The sequence below is a fragment of the Macaca thibetana genome, chromosome 3 (assembly GCF_024542745.1).
Source record: "Macaca thibetana thibetana isolate TM-01 chromosome 3, ASM2454274v1, whole genome shotgun sequence".
In the NCBI taxonomy this organism is placed as follows: domain Eukaryota; kingdom Metazoa; phylum Chordata; class Mammalia; order Primates; family Cercopithecidae; genus Macaca; species Macaca thibetana.
Genome location: NC_065580.1, coordinates 115322052 through 115343870, shown reverse-complemented (window position 1 = coordinate 115343870; position 21819 = coordinate 115322052). Strand labels below are relative to the sequence as shown.

At 58.2% G+C, this 21819-nt stretch overlaps 2 protein-coding genes and 1 pseudogene across 9 annotated transcripts in view; 2 read left to right on the top strand and 1 right to left on the bottom strand.

Annotated features, from left to right (window-relative positions):
* The first annotated feature begins 342 nt into the window (after nt 1–342).
* NACAD (NAC alpha domain containing) lies at nt 343–8744 on the top strand. 4 transcript variants are annotated; one of them, XM_050783359.1, is made up of 10 exons: nt 343–479; nt 3134–4876; nt 4997–5356; nt 5597–7081; nt 7322–7434; nt 7517–7588; nt 7925–8071; nt 8167–8313; nt 8426–8548; nt 8661–8744. In XM_050783359.1, the coding sequence occupies exons 1-10, from the start codon at nt 413–415 to the stop codon at nt 8673–8675; spliced, it is 4272 nt and encodes a 1423-aa protein (XP_050639316.1). In that variant the 5' UTR covers nt 343–412; the 3' UTR covers nt 8676–8744. The 4 variants fall into 4 exon arrangements, with proteins under 4 accessions (XP_050639316.1, XP_050639318.1, XP_050639317.1 ...); XM_050783361.1 differs by lacking the exon at nt 4997–5356 and having other exon boundaries at nt 3134–4962; nt 5683–7081; XM_050783360.1 differs by having other exon boundaries at nt 3134–5044; nt 5645–7081.
* LOC126950884 (nascent polypeptide-associated complex subunit alpha, muscle-specific form-like) lies at nt 8733–10690 on the top strand (annotated as a pseudogene).
* A 1187-nt stretch (nt 10691–11877) lies between these two features.
* CCM2 (CCM2 scaffold protein) overlaps nt 11878–21819 on the bottom strand; it is a 154047-nt gene continuing 144105 nt past the window's right edge. For all 5 annotated transcript variants that reach the window (XM_050783419.1, XM_050783417.1, XM_050783420.1 and 2 more), the window contains 6 exons: nt 19807–19943; nt 18396–18531; nt 15543–15600; nt 14740–14851; nt 13933–14071; nt 11878–12565 (listed from right to left, as the gene is read on the bottom strand). In XM_050783419.1, the coding sequence (XP_050639376.1) occupies nt 12285–12565; nt 13933–14071; nt 14740–14851; nt 15543–15600; nt 18396–18531; nt 19807–19943 (863 nt within the window). In that variant the 3' untranslated portion in view covers nt 11878–12284. The remainder of the gene's footprint in view (nt 12566–13932; nt 14072–14739; nt 14852–15542; nt 15601–18395; nt 18532–19806; nt 19944–21819) is intronic.

Genomic DNA, 21819 nt, shown 5'->3' with positions numbered 1-21819 from the left:
CCGCCTCTTCCCGGCCACGGGCTAATGCCACCCTGAGGCAAGCCAGCTTCCAATTGGCCCTGAAACCCTCCCTCGTTAATGCTGTGGAAAGGGCGGGACCGGGCGCAGGCGCCCACCCCCGCTCCCCCTCGAAACCGCGCACAGCTAGAGGGAGGCCACAGCCGGGTGGGGCGGGGGCGGGGGCGGGGGCGGGGGCGGGGAGGGAGCCCTCCCACCCCCTGCACGCCCTCCGCAGTGCCGGGCGAGCCCGCGCACGCTCACTCGCGGGGACAGGCGGGCGGGGCGGCCTGACGTCACCCACTGCCTCCACCGCCTGGCCGAGGGGCGGTGGCCGCGCAGGCTCGGCGGGGCGGCGGCACCGACTGACAGAGGGTCGGAAGGACTGAGGGACGGGCGGGCGCACGGCCAGGCCATGCCTGGGGAGGCTGCCCGCGCCGAGCTGCTGCTGCCCGAGGCGGACGGACCCGGGCCCCGCACAGGTGAGGCCGTGGCCACTCCGTCCCTGCCTCCAGCGTCTCCCCTCTCCAGCCCGGGTTCTCTTTCCATCGCTCACCTTTCACCCCCTCCCCCATCTCCTCGAGTCCCCTCCCCTTTCCGCGCCCTGTCCTTCCCTCCATCTGAACCCTGCCCCCGCCTCTCCCAGAACTGCGGGGAAGGTGGGGCGCACGACGTGCCCTCCGCGAGCCAGAAAGGACATGGGGGCTTAAGCCCTTGGCCTCTGACCCAGGGATCGTGGGGCTCGCATCCCGCTCGCTGCATCCCGTTGTCCGCACCGAGCTGCCAGCCTGCCGGGGCTGGGCCACTCTGGACAGAGGCAGTGGGTTCTGGAGGCGGGGTGTCCGGCCGATACCCCCAATACGATCAGGTGACCACCGGGAGGGTCCTCAGCTGCACCAGGCCTGTCCTGGGCTGGCGACTGGTCATGGCTCTGGAGGGAGGAGCAGGACTGGCTGGAGCCTGGGAAGCCTGGATGGAGGGCCAGGTTGTGGAAGAAAGGCTAAGTTGGGTCTGGAAAGTGAAAGGCCTTGGGGGAGGTGGCCTGATTAGCAATGGCCCCGGTGTGCAGACCACCTGTCCTTAGGCTGGGTCAACAAATGCTGGTGGAGGCTGATGGGGTCTACCAGGGCCTAGAAAGAGCCCAGCCTGCACAGTCCTGGCGTGGAGGTCAGCCATGTGTGGGTAGGGCCAAGGGCACCTTGCTGTGGGCAAGAAGTCACCCAGAGATGGGACCAGTGCTGGGGCCTGGGGCCTGGTTTGGGGTGACATAGGCTGCTGCCTCTGCTCTAGGTGGGAGGCAGGGAGTGCAGGCCCGGACTTCCCAGCCCCAGGGTCTTGTGCTGGCTCTGTTCTGGCTTGCTTGGTGACCTTGAATGAGTTACAAAAACCTTTGGCCTTTGATTTCTGTTCCATCCCAACAGTTCAGCCGTTCCCCTGCCCTGGGGGCCACACCAGGGACCAGAACCAAGAGCCTAGCTTCAGGGCACCCAGTGATGCCCCACCAGCCACGCCCACTCCTGGTGTTGAGTGTCAGGCATGCAGAAACCCAAAGGACCCCTTGTCTCAGGACGCCCTGGCTGTCCCATTACCCCAGCAGCAAAGCCCTCGGGGGACGAGTTTTGGCTGGTGGCTCAGGGTTCAGGGCTCTGATGCTGCTGAGGGGAGCTGGAGCAGCCTGGCAAGAGGGCCCCCCTTCTTTAAGCTTCACCTCTAATCCTGGCTCTGCTTTGCAGATGAGAAAACTGAGGTGCAGGAGATGTCCTGGTCACTAGTGAGTTCAGTAGAGCAGGAGCCACTGGGCAGGCATCTGCAGCCTGGAGAGCTGGTCCCTGTGTGCCGCCCCTCCCCCACCCTGGGCAAGACCTGGCCTGGACTCTGAAGGGCCTTCATTGGATGCTTCAAACGGAGGTGCCTTTGGCCTAGGTCCAAGTGAGGGAGTGGACATAATGGAGACATTTAAAATGAGGCTTATGAGCATTTAGAGCACACAGAAAAATGCTTATGAGATTAGGTTGGGTGAAAACAGCTAGACTCAAAACTGAATGTGCAATGTGATCTCGCCTGTGATAAAATACAGGCCAGTAAGAGTCCAGGAGGCAGAAAACCATAGCGGTGTGGTGTGCCGCAACCTCGGAGGGGTTTTATTCCATCTTCCTGAGTCCCCTTTCCGACCCATGGCTGCTACTTCCTATGTGCATGGACTCCTTTCTCAGCTGGAGGTGTGTTAGCGCACAGACGTTTACTGAGTACCACGGCCTCCTCATACTGAAGCCTGCCCAGGGGGTTGGCGGAGTGCACCATGGGACCCAGAGAAGGCCCACAGGGCAGGGTGGCTGCCACCAAGGAGAGGACTTGGCCAGAGGCTGCTGTTGGCCCTCTGAAGCTGTCCCGTGCTCTTGCTGGGCTCCACAGTCCCCCGTTCCTGCCCACCACTGCCCTTGTAGCCAGATGCTCCAACAAAGCCTCCGAGGGACACTTCATCTCTGTTCTCCAGAAACTTGGCTGCGTGTGGTGGCCCCTGGATTCCCCATCTCCCTGGCCGCAGGAGGGGAGCAGGGTCAGAGGGGCCTGGTGAAACCCTGATATGTTGGCCTGAAGTGTAGGTAGCAAGGACAGCAGAGAGAGGAGGCACAGCGAGGCATGAAGCCTGGAACGTTCGAGCTGCGCACGTCGTGCTGGTGCCCCCTGCCTCATGTGGCGCATCTATTGGGAGGTCATGGGATGGGGCTGGTGCTGCCTGGCAGATTCCCACTGCCAGCCCCTCCCGCTGAGCCCAGCTGAACCACACTGATTCTGTGGAATGAAAACTGCAATCCAGTCTCCTCAGAGAGGCTGAAATGCTAGTTCTTTGCTGAGCTGTCCTTGAGGAAAGCCGCTGAGCAGGTCTGTTCATGACTCCCAGCAGCACTTCCCTCAAAACCCCTCTCTAGGAAACTGCTAGTAGCTGCTCTCTGCTGTCAAAACTCTTGGAAGTTCTCCCTCAAACGCAGCGCGCGCAGCATCTTCTCTTTTCTCTCCTGCCTTCCTGGGTCTGCCTTCCTCTGGGCCCTATGCAGCGGAAATTCATCTCCCCAGGCCTGGCCCTTGCCTGGGAGATGCATCCAGGGGCACCTCACAATCTTCTCTATCTCCACAGATCTGTCCTGCGATGCAGCTGCTGCCACCACCATCCTGGGAGGGGACCGGCGGGAGCCCTGTGCTCTGACCCCAGGGCCCAGCCACCTGGCCCTCACGTTCCTGCCCAGCAAGCCGGGCGCCCGGCCCCAGCCTGAGGGAGCCAGCTGGGATGCAGGGCCTGGTGGGGCACCCTCAGCCTGGGCAAATCCAGGGGAGGGCGGCCCGAGCCCCATGCTCCTCCCTGAGGGCCTGTCTTCCCAGGCTCTGTCCACCGAGGCTCCTCTCCCGGCCACCCTGGAGCCCCGGATTGTGATGGGAGAGGAGACGTGCCAAGCCCTCCTGTCACCCAGGGCTGCCCGGACAGCGCTCAGGGACCGGGAGGGTGGGCATGCAAGCCCAGACCCACCCCCCGAGTTGTGTTCTCAGGGTGATCTTTCTGTGCCTTCCCCTCCCCCAGACCCTGATTCCTTCTTTACACCTCCCTCCACCCCCACCAAGACCACCTATGCCCTGCTTCCCGGCTGTGGGCCCCTTGGAGATGCGGGGGACTCAGAGGCTGAGCTGTGGGATGAGCTGCTGGACTCGCCCCCGCCTTCACCCTCGGGCTCCTACATTACGGCCGATGGGGACAGCTGGGCCTCTTCACCCTCCTGTTCCCTCAGCCTGCTGGCTCCAGCTGAAGGGCTGGACTTCCCCTCAGGCTGGGGCCTGTCCCCCCAGGGGTCCATGGCGGATGAACGAGAGCTGCACCCTGCCGGAACCCCAGAGCCCCCCTCCTCTGAGTCCAGCCTCTCTGCAGACAGCAGCTCCTCCTGGGGCCAGGAGAGCCACTTCTTTGACCTGGACTTCCTGGCCAATGACCCGATGATCCCTGCAGCCCTCCTACCCTTCCAGGGCAGCCTCATCTTCCAGGTGGAGGCAGTGGAGGTGACACCGCTATCCCCAGAGGAAGAAGAGGAGGCTGTGGCGGATCCCGACCCAGGTGGGGACCTGGCTGGGGAGGGTGAGGAGGACAGCACGTCCGCCTCCTTCCTGCAGTCGCTGTCTGACCTGTCCATCACGGAGGGCATGGATGAGGCCTTTGCCTTCCGAGACGACACCTCTGCAGCCTCCTCTGATTCGGACTCAGCCTCCTACGCAGAGGCAGATGACGAGAGGCTGTACAGCGGGGAGCCCCATGCCCAGGCCACCCTCCTCCAGGACAGTGTCCAGAAGACAGAGGAGGAGAGCGGAGGTGGGGCCAAGGGGCTGCAGGTTCAGGAAGGGACTATGTCCTGGGCCCTGGAGGCTGCACCTCAGACCTCAGACAGAGGGGCCCATCTCTCCCAGAGACAGGAATCGATCTCAGAAGTAACAGAAGAGGGCCTTGCTTTAGGCCAGGAGTTCACTGCCACTGTGACCCCTCACACTCTGCAGGTAGCCCCAGGCCTCCAGGTGGAGGCGGCTACCAGGGTGACCCCTCAGGCTGGGGAGGAAAAAGCAGACTCCACCACTGGACAAGCATCTGCTGCCATGGCAATGCCTCAGCCCTCCCAGGAGGGCATCAGCGAGATCTTAGGCCAAGAGTCTGTCACTGCAGAAAAACTTCCAACTCCACAGGAAGAAACAAGCCTCACATTGTGTCCAGACTCTCCTCAGAACTTGAAGGAAGAAGGAGGGCTGGACCTCCCCTCTGGCCCAAAGCCTGTAGCTGCAGCCTCACTTATGCCCCAGCAGGCTGAAGAGGACCTCACCTTACCCCAGGACCCCGCTGTGACACCACCTCTGCCTCTGCAAGACATGGATCTCTCGTCAGCCCCGAAGCCTGTGGCTGCAGCCACGATTGTCCCCAGGAAGGCTGAAGAGGACCTCACCTTACCCCAGAGCCCCGCTGTGACACCACCTCTGCCCCTACAAGACACAGATCTTTCGTCAGCCCCGAAGCCTGTAGGTGCAGCCTCGCTTGTGCCCCGGCAGGCTGAAGAGGACCCCACCTTACCCCAGGACCCCGCTGTGACACCACCTCTGCCCCTACAAGACACAGATCTCTCATCAGCCCCGAAGCCTGTGGCTGCAGCCACGATTGTCCCCAGGCAGGCTGAAGAAGGCCTCACCTTACCCCAGGGCCCTGCTGTGACACCACCTCTGCCCCTACAAGACACAGATCTCTCATCAGCCCCGAAGCCTGTAGGTGCAGCCTCGCTTGTGCCCCAGCAGGCTGAAGAGGACCCCACCTTACCCCAGGACCCCGCTGTGACACCACCTCTGCCTCTGCAAGACATGGATCTCTCGTCAGCCCCGAAGCCTGTAGCTGCAGCCTCACTTATGCCCCAGCAGGCTGAAGAGGACCCCACCTTACCCCAGGACCCCGCTGTGACACCACCTCTGCCTCTGCAAGACATGGATCTCTCGTCAGCCCCGAAGCCTGTGGCTGCAGCCACGATTGTCCCCAGGAAGGCTGAAGAGGACCTCACCTTACCCCAGAGCCCCGCTGTGACACCACCTCTGCCCCTACAAGACACAGATCTCTCATCAGCCCCGAAGCCTGTAGGTGCAGCCTCGCTTGTGCCCCAGCAGGCTGAAGAGGACCCCACCTTACCCCAGGACTCTGCTATGACACCACCTCTGCCTCTGCAAGACACAGGCCCCACCTCAGGTCCAGAGCCTCTGGCTGTGGCCACCCCTCAGACCTTGCAGGCAGAAGCAGGCTGCACCCCAGGGACAGAGCCTGTGGCCACCATGGCTCAGCAGGAAGTAGGTGCGGCCTTAGGCCCCAGGCCAGCACCTGAGGAGAAGAATGCAGCCCTCTCTAGAGTACCGGAGCCTGCAGCCTTGGACCAGGTCCAACGGGATGACCCACAGCCAGCTGCAGAAGCTGGGACACCTTGGGCCGCACAGGAAGATGCGGATTCGACTTTGGGCATGGAGGCCCTCTGTCTCCCTGAGCCTGCCTCTGGTGCTGGGGAGGAAGTAGCAGAAGCCCTTTCTAGGCCTGGATGGGAAGCATGTCTGGAAGCCCTAGTGCACACAAGTGATGGGGCTAAGCCTGACTCACCCCAAAAGGAGACCCTGGAGGTTGAGAACCAGCAGGGAGGAGGCCTCAAGCCACCGGCACAGGAACATGGACCCGGGTCAACACTTGGAGGTGCAGGGGAGGTCCCCGAGGCACCTCCTGCTGCCTGCCCTGAGGTCAGCCAGGCCTGGCTCCTGAGCCCAGCCAGGGAAGGAAGAGGCCTGAGTGGCAAGTCCACACTGGAGCCCACGCTTCCCTCAGCTGTGGCCACAGAGGCCAGTCTGGACTCCTGCCCAGAATCTTCAGTAGGGGCTGTGTCCAGGCTGGACAGAGGCTGCCCTGACGCACCTGCCCCCATATCTGCACCAACCTCCCAGCAGCCGGAGCCTGTGCTGGGAGGCTGCCCTGATGCACCTGCCCCGATGTCTACACCAACCTCCCAGCAGCTGGAGCCTGTGCTGGGTCTGGGCAGTGTTGAGCGACCCCACAAAGCACCCAGTGTCCTTGGCCCCCTCTTGCTGCAGCCCCCAGAAAACCTTGGCAAGGGTCTGCCCAGCGCACCCCCGGACAGGCCCCTGGGCCCTGATCTTTCTGCTCCTGGTACCCTTGCTGGGGCAGCCCTACCCCCACTGGAGCCCCCAGCCCCCTGTCTGTGCCAGGACCTCCAGAAAGACTCCGTGGAAGAAGAGGAGCCCCCAGGCTCTCTGGGCCTCCCAACGCCCCAGGCAGGAGCCCAGCCTGCCGCTGCTGCTGTCTCAGGAACCACACAGCCTCTGGGGACTGGGCCGCGAGTCAGCCTCTTGCCTCACTCCCCGCTCCTCAGCCCCAAGGTGGCCTCCATGGATGCCAAAGACCTGGCCTTGCAGATCTCGCCGCCTTGCCAAGTGCCTCCTCCCTCTGGGCCCCAGAGCCCAGCTGGCCCTCAAGGGCTCTCGGCCCCCGAGCAGCAAGAGGACGAGGACAGCCTGGAGGAAGGTAAGGGGGAGGGTAGGATTGAAGTGCCCTGGGGCTTGGGTCAACTGGACTCTTCCTTAGAGCTGTCCTGGGCTGGAGGGCCCCTGAGGTGGTGGGGTGGGGGGCCCAGACCCCACAGCCACCATGGGGAGCTGGCACTGCTTCCTCTGGCCCTGATGTGGCAGCAGGGCCAGGGTCCTGAATCCCCTTCCCCACCACCTAGAAGCAAAAGGCCATCCTCACACCTCTCCCCTTCCCCAGACTCGCCTCGGGCCCTGGGCTCGGGTCAGCATTCGGATAGCCACGGGGAGTCGTCAGCCGAGCTGGACGAGCAGGACATCTTGGCTCCTCAGACCGCGCAGTGTCCAGCCCAGGTGCCCAGTCCAGGGAAGAGGGTGGGCCTCTGGGAGGGCCCCACATCCCACCCACGGATGCTCAGCCCTCACCTTTTCCCAGGCCCCAGCAGGCAGCAGTGAGGAGACCATCGCCAAAGCCAAGCAGAGTCGCAGTGAGAAGAAGGCCCGAAAGGTGGGCTGGTGGTTTCCCCTGGGACCTCAGGCCTGGGACCATCTGTGTGGGGAACATCCTTACCAAGACCCTCACACTCCATGGCTAATGAAATCCCATCCATCGGGGGCCTTTGGATCCATGCCAGTAACCCACACACCTTCCCCTAAACAGCTGAGGCTGGAATGTCATGAGAGGGCCCTTGTAGACTGAGGCTCATGGGGAGGGACCAACCACCAGCCCAAGGTCTTGGGGAAGTTGGCGGTGGACACTTTGCCTTCCTGGGCACTGTGCTGCTCTCCTCCCCCGACGTGGGTCAACACCGGGTCTGAGCCCCCCTCTGCCCTCTACTCCCAGGCAATGTCAAAGCTGGGCTTGCGGCAGATTCAGGGAGTCACCAGGATCACCATCCAGAAGTCCAAGAACATCCTCTTTGTCATCGCCAAGCCTGATGTCTTCAAGAGCCCAGCCTCAGACACTTATGTGGTCTTTGGCGAGGCCAAGGTCTGGGTGGAGGCTGTGGTGGACTGGGGGGTCCGAGGGACGGGGGACAAGGGGGGTCACAGGCTCTACTGACCCAGCCGTCTTCCGTGTTGCAGATTGAGGACCTGTCCCAGCAAGTGCACAAAGCTGCAGCGGAGAAGTTTAAGGTGCCCTCAGAGCCCTCGGCCTTGGTCCCTGAGTCAGCACCCAGGCCCCGGGTGAGGCTGGAGTGCAAGGAAGAGGAAGAGGAGGAGGAGGAAGAGGTGAGGTGCAGAGGCTCCAGGACCTCTTGGGGGTTGTGGGAGGCGCTACACAGGGGCTCTGCCCCAGGGACCTCAAGCAGCTCCAGCCACTTCCCTGCTCTCCCAACCCTAGGTGGACGAGGCGGGGCTGGAACTGCGTGACATTGAGCTGGTGATGGCGCAGGCCAATGTGTCCAGGGCCAAGGCCGTGCGGGCTCTGAGAGACAACCACAGTGACATTGTCAACGCCATCATGGTGAGCACTGGCCCCTTTCCCTGCCCCCGAGCTGTCCCCAAGGGCCTCGAGGGGTCCTGATGTTGGCTCTATTGGGGGACACTTCCCCCAACATGACTGTCTCTTTCTGCAGGAACTGACCATGTAGCCACTGACCGGAAGCTGGAGCCATCCTACGCCTTCCCTCAGCTCTGCTACTCAATAAATCGGTGTCCCTCCATTGCCCTCTGGTGTCTCCTCGCCCTCTGGAGTCCCATCATCACCATCTGGCATCCCTTCACTTCCCTCTGGTGTCCCTTCACCACCCTCTGATGTCCCCTCACTGCCCTCTGGTGCCCCCTCATCACTCTCTGGTATCCCCCACTTCCTTCTAGTGTCTCCTCACCACCTTCTGGTGTCCCTTCACTACTCTCTGGTGTCCACTCACCACCCTCTGATGTCCCTTCACTGCCCTCTGGTGTCCCCTCATTCCTCTCTGGTGTCCACTCACCGCCCTCTGGTGTCCCCTCATTACTCTTGGTGTCCCCTCATCACCCTCTGGTGTCCCCTTAATACTCTCTGGTGTCCCCTCACTGCCCTCTGATGTCCCGTTACTCTCTGGTGTCCCCTCATCGCCCTCTGGTGTCCCCTCATCACTCTCTGGTGTCACCTCATCACCCTCTGGTGTCCCCTCAATACTCTCTGGTGTCCCCTCAATACTCTGTGGTGTCCCTTCCTTGCCCTCTGGTGTCCCCTCATTACTCTCTGGTGTCCATTCACCGCCCTCTGATGTCCCCTCATCACCTTCTGGTGTCCCCTCAATACTCTGTGGTGTCCCTTCCTTGCCCTCTGGTGTCCCCTCATTACTCTCTGGTGTCCATTCACCGCCCTCTGGTGTCCCCTCATCACCTTCTGGTGTCCCCTCATTACTCTGTGGTGTCCCCTCATCACTCCCTGGTGTCCCCTCATCACTCCCTGGTATCCCCTCATTACTCCCTGGTGTCCCCTCACTGCCCTCTGATGTCCCCTCATTACTCCCTGGTGTCCCCTCATCACTCCCTGGTGTCCCCTCATCACCCTCTGGTGTCCCCTCATCACTCCCTGGTGTCCCCTCATCACTCCCTGGTGTCCCCTCATCACCCTCTGGTGTCTCACCACCTTCTGGTGTCCCCTCACTGCCCTCTGATGTCCCCTCATTACTCTCTGGTGTCCCCTCACTGCCCTCTGATGTCCCCTCATTACTCTCTGGTGTCCCCTCACTGCCCTCTGGTGTCCCCTCACCGCCCTCTGATGTCCCCTCTCTGGTGCCCCCTCACTGCCCTCTGATGTCCCATTACTCTCTGGTGTCCCCTCATCACTCTCTGGTGTCACCTCACTGCCCTCAGGTGTCCCATTACTCTGTGGTGTCCCCTCACTGCCCTCTGATGTCCCCTCATTGCCCTCTGGTGTCCCCTGCATACTCTCTGGTGTCCCTTCACCACCCTTTGATGTCCCCTCAATACTCTCTGGTGTCCCCTCATCACCCTCTGATGCCCCCTCACTGCCCTCTGGTGCCCCTCATTACTCTGATATCCCCTTATCACCTTCTGGTGTCCCGTCACAGCCCTCTGGTGTTCCCTCATCACTCTCTGGTGTCCCCTCATCACCCTCTGGTGTCCCTTCATCACTCCATGATGTCCATTACTCCCTGGTTTCCCCTCACTGCCCTCTGATGTCCCTTCATTACTCTCTGGTGTCCCCTCATTACCCTCTGGTGTTCCTTCATCTGCTCCATGTCCTCTACTCTTTCTACTAGCAAAGACCAGTGACTGCAGCATGGGGGTCACATCTGGGATGGACCTTGGAGGGGCAGGCATGTGGTTCCTTTGACACTCCACACAGAAGGCCCACGCAAGGCCATGTTCAACCAGTGGGGTGGACGGGGGACATGACCCTTCTGGCACAGGGTGGGCTCTGGTAGGGGGCAAGAGCCCAGGAGACTGTGTGGTTCATCCTCAGCCTCTCCTGATGCTTCCAGGGAATGTCCATTTTCATAGAAACTTAGAGACAGTGTCAACAGTAAAGAGCCCGCCACCTGCCCTGGCCTGGGGTCCCATGAGTAAGCAGCTCTACAACAGCACAGTACAGTGGGAAAACTCACCCATAAAACGCTGACCAGGGCTGGCCGCAGTGGCTTGTGCCTGTAATCCCAACACTTTGGGAGGCAGGTAGATCACAAAGTCAGGAGTTCAAGACCAGCCTGGCCAATATGGTGAAACCCTGTCTCTACTAAAAATATAAAAATTAGCCAGGCGTGGTGGCAAGCACCTGTAGTCCCAGTTACTCAGGAGGCTGAGGCGGGAGAATCTCTTGAACCCAGGAGGTGGAGGTTGCAGTGAGCCAAAACCATGCCACTGCACTCCAGCCTGGGCAAGAGTGAGACTCCGTCTTGAGAAAAACAAAACAAACAAAAACACTGACCACACCCCTTCCTGTCCAGAAGCTGTGATACCGAAAAAACCCATCCACCTTTTTCAGGAAGGTCCCTGAGATACTCCGGATCCTCTGGCTTGGCCTGGACACAATCAGGGCATCCATGGAGCCCCAGAGGCTCTCCCTGCTCCCCCGAGCCTGGGCCAGAGAAGCCCTGGGGCCTGACATGCAGCCCCTCTAGCCAGCAAGGCCAGGCTCCCCACCTGGGCAGGAGGGAGATATGACAGCCAATCTCCTTCCCAGATGTCTATCCCCTTGGGGGTCTGAGCAGGGGTGTGGCTGCTCTCCAGTGGAGGGAGAGGCCCAGGACAACCTGACCCAGGTCACCTCTCCTCCCCTTCCCATATCCAAGGAAGGTGTGCAAGGGCCCAAAGGGTATAGGCAAGACCAAGGCCAACAGAGCTCATGGGACAGGGATGGAGACAGGACCACAATGAGGGCACAGGGAGAGTCGGCAGAGTTGCACACTGGCCTCTGAAGACCCAGCCCCCGGGCTCCAAGGTGACCAGATCTCAGATAGCATTTCTGTTCCATGGTGTAGTGCAGGCTGCTTGAGGAAAACACCTGCAGCACAGCTGGGGAGGAGAAGGGGGGGAGGGGGATGGGAGCGGGGGCAGTGCGGGGCACAGCCAGTGACCTTGAAGGATTCAGTGCACAGGGTGTCAAGACCAAGGTGCTCCCAAACACACGCCTGCTGCCCACGAAAGGCCTCAGAACGCTCGCTCCTGCCTCACATCCACGCTGCAATCAAGTCCTTCCTGTGGCACAGGAGCCTGCTGCCTCCTCCACCTCCACCTGAGTCCCAGGTGCCGCAGGGCAGACGGGACCCAGGGACAGAGACCAGAGCAGACACCCCTCCTGGCACCGATGGCTTTCACCCAACTGGATCAGAAACATGCTTGGCAACCAGAGATTAAATTATTCACATTGCAGTAAACTTTTTAAGGTCTCTGAGAGTTACAATAGGAACATCATGTGCAAAACTGACAGCTGTCCAAGGGCCCAGCCGACAGGACTGGCTCTCCCTGCCAGCTCGACCAGGCCCTCCCCGAGCGGGGACACACTGCAGGGCTTGGCTGAGCCCTGGTGGACAAGGCAAAGAGCCTTCCACCCCGCACTGGGGCTCGTGTCCCTCGGCAGCTCCCTGCTCCTTCACAGTAGAGGACCTGGGCCACCCAGGGCCACCTGCGCCTGGAGCCTCTCCCTGGCCCCAACCAAGGGCTGACACGCAGGTCTGGGCAGCTCCTTCTGGGAAGGCCTACGATGACTGTGCAGAAGGTGTGGGTGCCCCCCGATCCACTGCCCATCATGCTGAGTCCTGGTCCATGCTGCAGCCCAGCGCCTCAATGTCGCTGCTGATGTCTGAGATCATGCGGTCCCACTCATCCCCCTCTGAGGGCGCTGACCGGTCATCAGAGCTGCCCGTGGCCCTGTTCCCGTTGGTGGTGGAACTGGATGTGGTGCTCAGGGCCCGCCGGTGCCTGCCAAAGCTGTCGGTGATGATGCCGCGGCCATCCTTCACGCCAATGGTCTCCAGGAAGTTCTCGAAGTGCTGACTGTCCTTCTCAGGGATGAAGGGCCTCAGACCTGCAGACACACAACACCCAGCATGGCACCTCCAGTTCGGCTCAACCCACTCAGCTCTTCTCTCAGGGCTCAAAGCCCCCTGACAGGGCCACAGCTGCCCCTGGTGCATGGCCTTGGGGACCCTGATGCCATGCTCACTGCATCTAGCATCCTGGTTGAAATCATGCTTCCTGGGGCCAGTTTGGCTAAAACCTCAACTCTGACAGGCACTGCTGCTGGCCCTGACAGCTTACTGCCTCTGCCACAGGCACACTCCATGGCCTACAGGCACCAGCACAGGCCAAGAACCTGTGGTCTCCTCTCATTCTCTAACAGTCCTCACAAAGTCCTCATTTTACAGTGGGGAAAGCTGAGGCCCAGAGCAGTCCTCAAAGCCACCTGCTGGCACCCAGCAACAAGGGTGCGGTTCTCGGAGGCAGGCCTCATGCCAAAGTCCACTGTTTCCCTGCCATGGCCTGGGTGGCTGCCCCAACTCAGAGGGCTGCCCTCTTATGCGGGAAGCCTAGTGTGTCTCTCAGAATCTCCACTCCCTGCTGTGGAGGGACAGACAGAGTCCCACGCCAGGAGGCGACACAGGACGCAGCACAGAAGGGGTGGGCACTGCTTAGACAGAACCTGTTGTACAGACAGGCTGCCCCAGCCTCCAGCCCTTCACGCTTCTAAGAGCAGGGAGCCCTGGGTAGGCAGTCCATGCTTGCCACTGCCAGATCGGTACAATGGTAACAAACCCACCTTCCTTGGTTTGCGGGAAGAACAGGCCCAGGACCCAGAAGCCTTCAAATGGCTACCAGCAACAAACTACTGCCAACTTGCTGTGTTCTAATTGTCGGCAGACGGAACCCACAGCTAAGTCACCGTCCCTGAGAGGTGTGGGGCCAACATCCAACTCTGCTGCTCAGACCACACAGCCCTCTAGCTGCACTGACCTAATGTGCTGAGCTTTTTGGGGGGTCTTGGCAAACGCTGGTCCTTCCGCCTTGAAGTCCCACACATTCACCAAAACCCATGCCTCCCTGGCTCCTCCTGCACTCTTCTCCTAAATCTCAGGGTTGTGTTCACTCCCAGCCCTGCTCCTGGGAGATCTCTGCTGCTTCCTGGCAGGACCCACCCAGCTCAGCCTGAGTTCCCAGGAGAATGAAGGCCTGTCGGTGGGCCCCCAACAGTCCCTGGGAAAAGCCCTTCTGATTAATCACAGCAGATTCCCCGATCTCTGGACTGTGCTCTCATGACCATCTCTGGTTCAAATCTCCCATCCCTGATGAAGCCCCTGCTGTACCCACTGAGGGGTCCGTGTGCACATTCCCAGGAGGGATCAGCCTCCCCAAGCCAGGTCTGGACAAGCCACTCTCTTTCCGGGGCCCACTCACCAAGCAGCAGGAACTTGCGGCTGTCCCCGTAGAGCTGCCGCAGGTTGATGCAGAACTCGTGGATAGAGGCCCCATTGCGGTACTCGTGTAGCAGCGCTGCAAATTGCTGGATCTCCTGCGACGACAGCTTGGTGCGCAGCTGCAAGAGAGCAGAGGCAGGTGCAGGGCTGGGCGCAGTGGGCAAGAGTCGGCAGTCGGGCCCACCCTGCGACAGCCACTAACCCCAGCCAGAGCACCAGCTGTCTCTGGCTTCACCTCTGCACAGGCTGGGGCATCAGAATGCCCACAATGTGTCCGCATACTATCAGGCTTGGCACGGGGCCCACCCAGAAGAGACCAAGGCACCCGGGCAGCTCCACTCTCCTGAGCTGGAACACAGAGTGCATGGGAGGGACAGGAGCCAGCAGGGCAGGGTGGAAGTTAGCAACCTGGTACCAGGCCAATGCCTGTGCCCTCAGGCTACACACAGGCAGATTAGGAAGACTTGAGTTTTCTATGACAGAACTATATAAGATGGGAAGGATAAAAGTGTCTGGCCATGTAGCCTTGCAGAGGCCACTGTTCCCTCCCCTCCCCCAGGACCCAAGCACAGGCCCGAAGTCCAGTCCTGATGGCCACAGCACCCCCAACTCAGCCCTACTGACTCATGCTCTCCTAGACTATCCCCGGGAAAAGGCAATGATGTCAGCAAAATTGACCAACAGTGCTAGGCACTGCTCCTCCTCCTCCTCCTCCTCCCCTTCCCCACATCCTCCCTAGGGCACCCCTTCCCTCAAGCAACCCAGCGCCCCTGTGGCAGAGGCCTACCGTCAGCATGTAGTCCTGCAGCAGCTCAGTGGCGCTGGCGCTCAGCTCACTCTCACTGATGGTCTTGCCGTGGGGTGACGCACCACCCACATCCACGGACTCAGGGAAGCAGCTGCGGAAGAATGTGGTATGTGAGTGGGTGGCTTCCCTGACCCTCCATCCCACACACGTTTCAGGAAACTTAGTCCATGCTGTGTGTGTGGGTCACTGTCCCTGAACAGAGGAATGTAAGTGATGATGATGATAACAGGAGAGCTGGCCGAGCGTGCAAGGTGGTCAGCTTGGCCTGGTCCTGGGGCTCCCCGGGGGTGTGGCTCTGAGGTGGGCTCTGAGTGAAGGGAGGGAGTACATAGGTCAAGGTGGTGGGCAGCATTGTTGGGAGGGGGAAGCGAAAGGCTCGGAGGGAGGAGCCGGGGTTGTGGGGTGGCAGGAATGGAGAGCACCAGTGGGCTGAAGTACTACAGAGGCCCAGGCAGTGGCAGATATGGGCTGGAAGGCCAGCGCCTCGGCAGACTTGAGTAGGGGAACAGCTCCATCCAACATGCCTATTACAAGTTCACTCTTGGGAAGCCATGGGAAGGTGGGCAGGGAGAGACCAGAGGGACAGCAAGGGCTCTAGAAGTCTACGAGGAGAGGGCGGCGAGTCAGGCCTCAACCATTCACTAAGCTGGGGACAGTGGGTCTGGGGATGGCTTAGCGAGGTGGGGCTGAGATGGGGGCACCGACTGGCTGCAGCCTGGACAACACTGGGCAATGCACTTGGTGCGTGTCCCACCGCACGGCTTGGTGGCATGTGCACTCACAAAGTGCTGGCTTCCACCTCGTAGGTCTCCTTAATGTCCACTTTTGTAGAAGAGTCATCTGTAAGGAAGATGCAGAAAACTAAGATGACTTTCGGGGACATGGTGGGGAGGCATTTTGAGTCCAGCCCACTGCTGTATTTACAGGAGACAGCGGCAGCCCTGGCCTTCAGGGACCCTGCTGTCCTTCAGCAAGCTGCCCACACTCTGGAATGTGCTGTGTGCCTCAAGGCAGGGCTCCCCAGACTTAAGCCCACATACACCCCTCCTGGGGATCCTGGCAAATGCAAATCCTGCTGCAGGCTGGGCTGAAGTTCACATTCACCCATGGCCAGAGTCAACAAAAGCTGTTTTTGAGGTATCACTCATGTGCCACGCAGGGTTACTGGGGCTTTGTCTCCTTTAACCCAGGCACATATCACCCCTATCTTCACTTGCAGACGAGGAAGTAAGTCAAAGAGATTACACAACTTGGCCCAGGTCATGCAGCAGCAACCACAGTCAGAGCCGGGCAGTCTGACTCCCCACCTGAACCCAGCGAAGCCACAGGATTCCTGAGACCCTCAGACCAGCAAAGGGTCTAACACTGAGCAGCTACATTCAACAAATGACATTAGGTCTGCGTGACACAGACTGTAATTTGCTATTCTAAACCTGAGGAAGGCACATTTCCACACCAGCGCAGGCAGTGAGTGAAAGCTTTGTGAGTGAGGCAGGTGAGTGTTGCGGAGAGGGTAAGATTTTAAATGGGAGCAGAGGGAGAGGCTGGGAGATAAAAGGGACATTTCTGGCACTAGGAACAAGGTAAGTATGGAGAGCAGAATAATGACCCCCCAAAGATGTCCACATCCTAATCCCTGGAATTGGTGAATATGTTACCAATTTCAAAGGGGAGTAAAGGATGCTAATCAGCTGACCTTGAAATAGGGAGATGACCCTGGAGAATTTGGGTGGGCTCAATGTGATTGCAAGAGTCCTGAAATGCAGAGGAAGCTGAGAGTCAAAGGAAGATGTGACTGTGGAAGATGTCACGTGGCTGGCTGTGAAGACAGAGGAAGGGCCATGAGCCAAAGCATGCAGCCGCCTCTAGGAGCTGGAAAGACAAGGAAATGGCTTCTTCTCTGGAGCCTCCAGAAGGAACCAGCCCTGTGGACACCTCAACTTTAGCCCAGTGGAACCCACATTGGACTCTTAATGTATAGAATTATAAGAGAATATATTTCTGCTGTTTATGCTGCTATGTTTTGGCATAGCTGGAGCAGAGAGAACACAGCAAGCAAAACTCCAAGGCAGAAATAAGCAGAGAATGCATGCATGTGCGTATGGGTGTGCATAACGTGTGCACATCTGTGTGTGGATCCCAGGGGGAGGTCTTGGGAAAGGCTGGCAGGGGAAGAAGCCCACTTCAGCAGCCCTCAGTAGTGGTGTTACATGATGTGTTTATTTTGTGAAAATTCATTCAACTGTACATGTATGACTTGTGTACTTCTCAGTAAAAAAAATTATTAAAGAAAAAAAAGGCCCTTTGGGAATTTTAAAGTACAAGGGCCAAACCAATCACACTGAAACTGAATGGCAGTTTGATAAATCGTCTGCTACTCATATGGTACATTCCTCTGGATATACTGTTGACTTCTAAGCCTCTACTTCCCCATCTCTAAAATGGGGATGAAGACTGCACCTAACTCACTAGGTCACTGAGGACTAAATGAGATGGAGAGCATGCCTGAGAGCTCAGCAGCTGTCCTCTCTGCAGCTGCTGGGCCAACACAGGGCGTAACATGCCCCAAAGGGCTCTGGCACCAGCAGCAAGAAAGGGAGGGAGGAGGCACTGAGGAGCAGCCCTCACACCGGCACAGGCTTCCCCAGGGTTCTCCACCATTTACTCTCTTCACTGAGATGTGTGTTACTGGGGAAAGGGTAGAGGGCTGGTACTTATCTCCATAAAAAGAAGAAATTGCACTCAACAAGCCACACTGTTTCCAACAGCTTTTGTTTTTTTTTTTTTTTTTTTTTTTTTTTTGGTATTTTTAGTAGAGACAGGGTTTCTCCATGTTGGTCAGGCTGGTCTCGAACTCCCAACCTCAGGTGATCCGCCCGCCTCAGCCTCCCAAAGTGCTGGGATTACAGGCGTGAGCCACCACACCCGGCCTCCAACAGCTTTTTATGCACCTGATTTATGTAAACCATTAATCCTCAATAAGTAATACATCTGAAAAACAGATGATGTTTTTAAAGATTTAACTCAAGTGAGCTTGCTGATGAAGTGTTTTCAATGGACTAACAGACTCCTGAAAATGCTGTGTGGGTCATGCAGGAGGAGGCAGCTCTGGGGTGCGTTCGATTCTTCCCCATCTGCCACTGCTCCACCACTACCAGCTGACCTCCCAGGGCAGCCTGAGCAGCTTCCCATGGGTCTGGCCATGGTCCTGGAAGGAGTTTCACATTAAGAGCAGCCATGGTCTGGGCATACCGAAAAGGAGGCTCCCCAGATCCACTCTCAGCCTCCCCAATTCCATCACAGGCCCTAATGCTAGCAGCCTTCTCCAGGCTCTTTGTTCTGACTTAAATTAAGTGACTTTAGCCACAAGTGGTTCCAAAAAAGTGTTCGAAGACCCCAAATGTATTCCAGGAAGCCATCGTGCTGACCTGGTGCAACTCGCTCAAGGACAGGTGACATTTCTGCCTTGATGAAACCCTATGGGCTAATGTGAACAGCAAAGTCTGGGAACAAAAGGCCACCATGTCACGGCAGTAACTGCGCTATTCCAGGGGTAACTCATGGAGAGCTGGGGGCCACTGCAGTAGCCCCTCCTGTCCCTGCTCCCACCCGCTGCCCACTCTCACTCAACATACCGCTGTGCAGGGACAGGTGGTGGGTGGGGGTGGAGGCCCCATCAAATATCGCTCTGTCCAGAAAGTCGATGGTGGACTCCGTGTAAACAACCTGGAAGACCTGGCCTAGCAGACAGCAAAGCTCCTCGGCAGCAACCTGCAGGAGGGGACAGCAGCTGCTCAGTCTGGCTGGAGACTGTGCCTTCCCAAGCAGCTTCCAGGATACCTGGGGCAGCCCAGATGCTCAATCAACATGAATGAAGAGCGGATGCCAGAATGTGTCCCTCTACCTTTCACTGACCCAAAGGGGTGTCAAAAGGGAGACCTAGCCAACTGCCCCAGGACTCCATCTAGGACTGCCACATGGCCCAGGGGTGGTTTTGCAAGTGTGAGAGGACTGTGCAGGGCACAAGTGTTAGCTGCCAGCCCTACGTCCTCTTTCCATTAACCTGACCTGTCAACACCCTCACAACCCTATCCCAGCCCAGGAAACAGGTGAGAGGAGATACCATCAGTATCACAGCCCACCTGGAGGCGTTTCTAACAGCTATAAAACAGTTTTATGACAGTGTGCTGTCTAAAGCAGAGGCTCTCAACTGGGGCAATTTTTGTACCCCTCCCAGGGGACATGTAGCAATATCTGGAGATACTTTCAGCTGTCACAAGGGGAGAAGCTGGGATGCTGCTCAACACCCCACAATGCACAGGGCAGCCTCCCACAGTGGAAAATTATTGGGCTAAAAATGACAGTAGCATCAACACTGAGAAATGCTCATTACAGGATATTTAAGGTGGGTGGTCACTAGTATCCATTTTACAGATATGGAAATTAAACAGAAAGGTGTTAAGTGACTGCCAAGGCCCCACAGCTATTGGGTGGCTGAGGGGGCCCCAAACCCTAGCCTACAAGGGCCCGGCCCTTGGCTCTTCCAGGTGGTGAGTAATCTATAAGCACAGTCCTGAACACCAGGCAGGTCTAGGATGCAGCTCCCAGGCAGGTGACTGCCGCTGCCCGCCCATCAGCGTGGGGGCACCTTGAAGAATGATAAGCAAAAAGCTCAGTAGCCAGGTGGTCTCAGAGAAGGTGCTGGGGCTTGGAGATAGAAGGGTCGGAAGGCACAGGGGCGGGAACCGTTAAGGAGCCTGGGCCTGGGGCAGGACCTGGGATGCAGCCATGGGTAGAGGAGCTGTGGGCAGGGCCAGGATGGGGGCAATGCCTGGGGCAGGGGTGAGCAGAGAGGTGGGGCTGGGCGGAGACTAGGGTGAGGCGGGGACAGGCAATGGCAGAGGAAGTAGCTGGGTCCAGGGCAGTACCCAGCACTGTGCTGGGTATGGCCAGGGTGGGGCCACAGGCGGAGCTGGCCATGAGCAGGGTTTGGGAGGAGCCAGGAACAGGACTCGGTTCTGAGTGAGTGGGGCGAGAAAGTCTCACCTTGCTCTCTGCAGCCAGGATGACCAGGCAGCATGCCTCCACGGGCCCAACTGCACTCTCCGACAGGGAGCCTGCACTGAGACCTCTGGAACTTTCCGCACACAGACTCTGGCTGGGGGAGATCCCTGGGTCCTGGGCTAAGAAGTCAATACCATCTCAGGTTAGTGCAGTGAAAGGGCAGGCATGGGGGCACTGGAGGCAACAGCTGAGGCCACTATGGAAACAGGCTGAGAGGACCTTTACCTGGCTCAGGCACCCACAGAACAACCCGGGTGAAGGGCCTGCACCAGACGCACCTTGCTTCTCTAAAGAAGGGTGGGAACACACGACCCCTGAGCACCAGGGCACCAGAGCTGCACATCATCCTGTAGTTTCACATGCTTCAAGTTCATATACAGCAGACCACATACACAACTCTGAGAACAGTCACCTCCAGGAGGTTTCCATGTGTTCTGAGGGAGTTCCCTTCTTACAGATGGGTAAACGGAGGCGGGGTAAGTGAAAGGCCAGGCCTGAGGGTGTGTGAGCTGCACTGTCCACGTGGCAATCTAGATGGTCAGACGCCAGTGCCCTCGTTTCTAACATCCTACCCATCGCCTCCCTAGACAAATGAGGATCTCTTGAAATACATGGAGTAACTCAGTGGTTTTCCTGATAGCAGGAGGGAGGCCCATCCCCAGGAAGCAGGGCTCTTACCATCAGTTCGGACCACCCTGGGAGGACTTCAGGACTGAAAACAAAACCTAGAAGTGCCATTAGTGCCAGGGTGTCGGAGGGCAGGCCAGCCTCAGGAGGGAGAGGAAGGCTGTCCCAGGCCAGGTACAAGGTAGGCGCATGCACAGAGACACGGGCTCCATAAGGGACTGTACCTCAAACCCCACAGTGAGACTCCTGGGGCTGCTCTGTCCCTGTGGTAGCCACTGGCCACAGGACTACTGAGTATGCAAAATGTGATGAGTCCACATTGAAACGTGTGAGTGCAAACTATACACAGGGTTTCAGAGGTAGACAAAGAAAGAATGCTATGTAGCTCAACAATTTTTATATTGATTATATACTGATGTGATAATGTTTTGGGTACAGAGGGCTAAATAAAATATATTATTGAAAATAATTGGCCAGGCGCGATGGCTCATGGCTGTAATCCCAGCACTTTGGGAGGCCGAGGCGGGTGGATCGCCTGAGGTCAGAAGTTCAAGACCAGCCTGGCCAACATGGTGAAACCCCATCGCTACTAAAAATACAAAAAATTAGCTGGACGTGGTGGCGGGAGCCTGTAGTCCCAGTTACTCGGGAGGCTGAGGCAGGAGAATGGCGTGAACCCGGGAGGTGGAGCTTGCAGTGAGCCGAGACCGCACCACTGCACTCCAGCCTGGGTGACAGAGCAAAACTCCGTCTCAAAAAAAAAAAAAATTCACTTGTTTCCTTTTACTTTTTTTCTTTTTTTGGTATGAGTTTGGTAAGAAATCTCTACCTTTTAAACATTTTTTAAATGTTGGCTCCCTGGTGTGTACCTGTGGCAGTTCTCAAAGCAGCAGGGTGGGCAGCCTAAGGATGCAGGCAGCAAGTTGTATGCCTCTCCTGTATCATCCAGGAAGTGCTACCGTGGGTGCACGGGTGACCCTACCTCATCTGGCACCAACTCAAGTCACCGCCCTCCAAGCAGTTCCTGCCACATGGACCCTAATGCAGCTAACCTGGCCCCTAACTTCCCCGTTCCTGTGCTATCCCAAATACCAGGGTACTTTTGGTCCAAAGAGACACAGAGACTTGCTTGCACATAGCAGGCACTAAGTAAACGTTAGCTATTCACCTGCTGGTCTCTTATGTTGAGAACTCTGGATTCCTAATCCTAAACACAGCATGGCGGCTCAGTGCAGTGGCTCATGCCTGTAGTCCCAACACTTTGGGAGGCTAAGACGGGAGGATTATTTGAGGCCAGGAGTTCAAGACCAGCCTGGGCAACAGTGAGAGACCTCATCCTTAACAAAAAAAGTTAAAATATTTTTTTTT

Coding starts and splice junctions, on each gene's coding strand:
- NACAD (XM_050783362.1), top strand. CDS start 413: ATGCCTGGGGAGGCTGCCCGCGCCGAGCTGCTGCTGCCCGAGGCGGAC. Junction 7,082..7,321: donor CGAGGACAGCCTGGAGGAAG/GTAAGGGGGAGG, acceptor CCCCTTCCCCAG/ACTCGCCTCGGGCCCTGGGC. Junction 8,072..8,166: donor TGGTCTTTGGCGAGGCCAAG/GTCTGGGTGGAG, acceptor TCCGTGTTGCAG/ATTGAGGACCTGTCCCAGCA.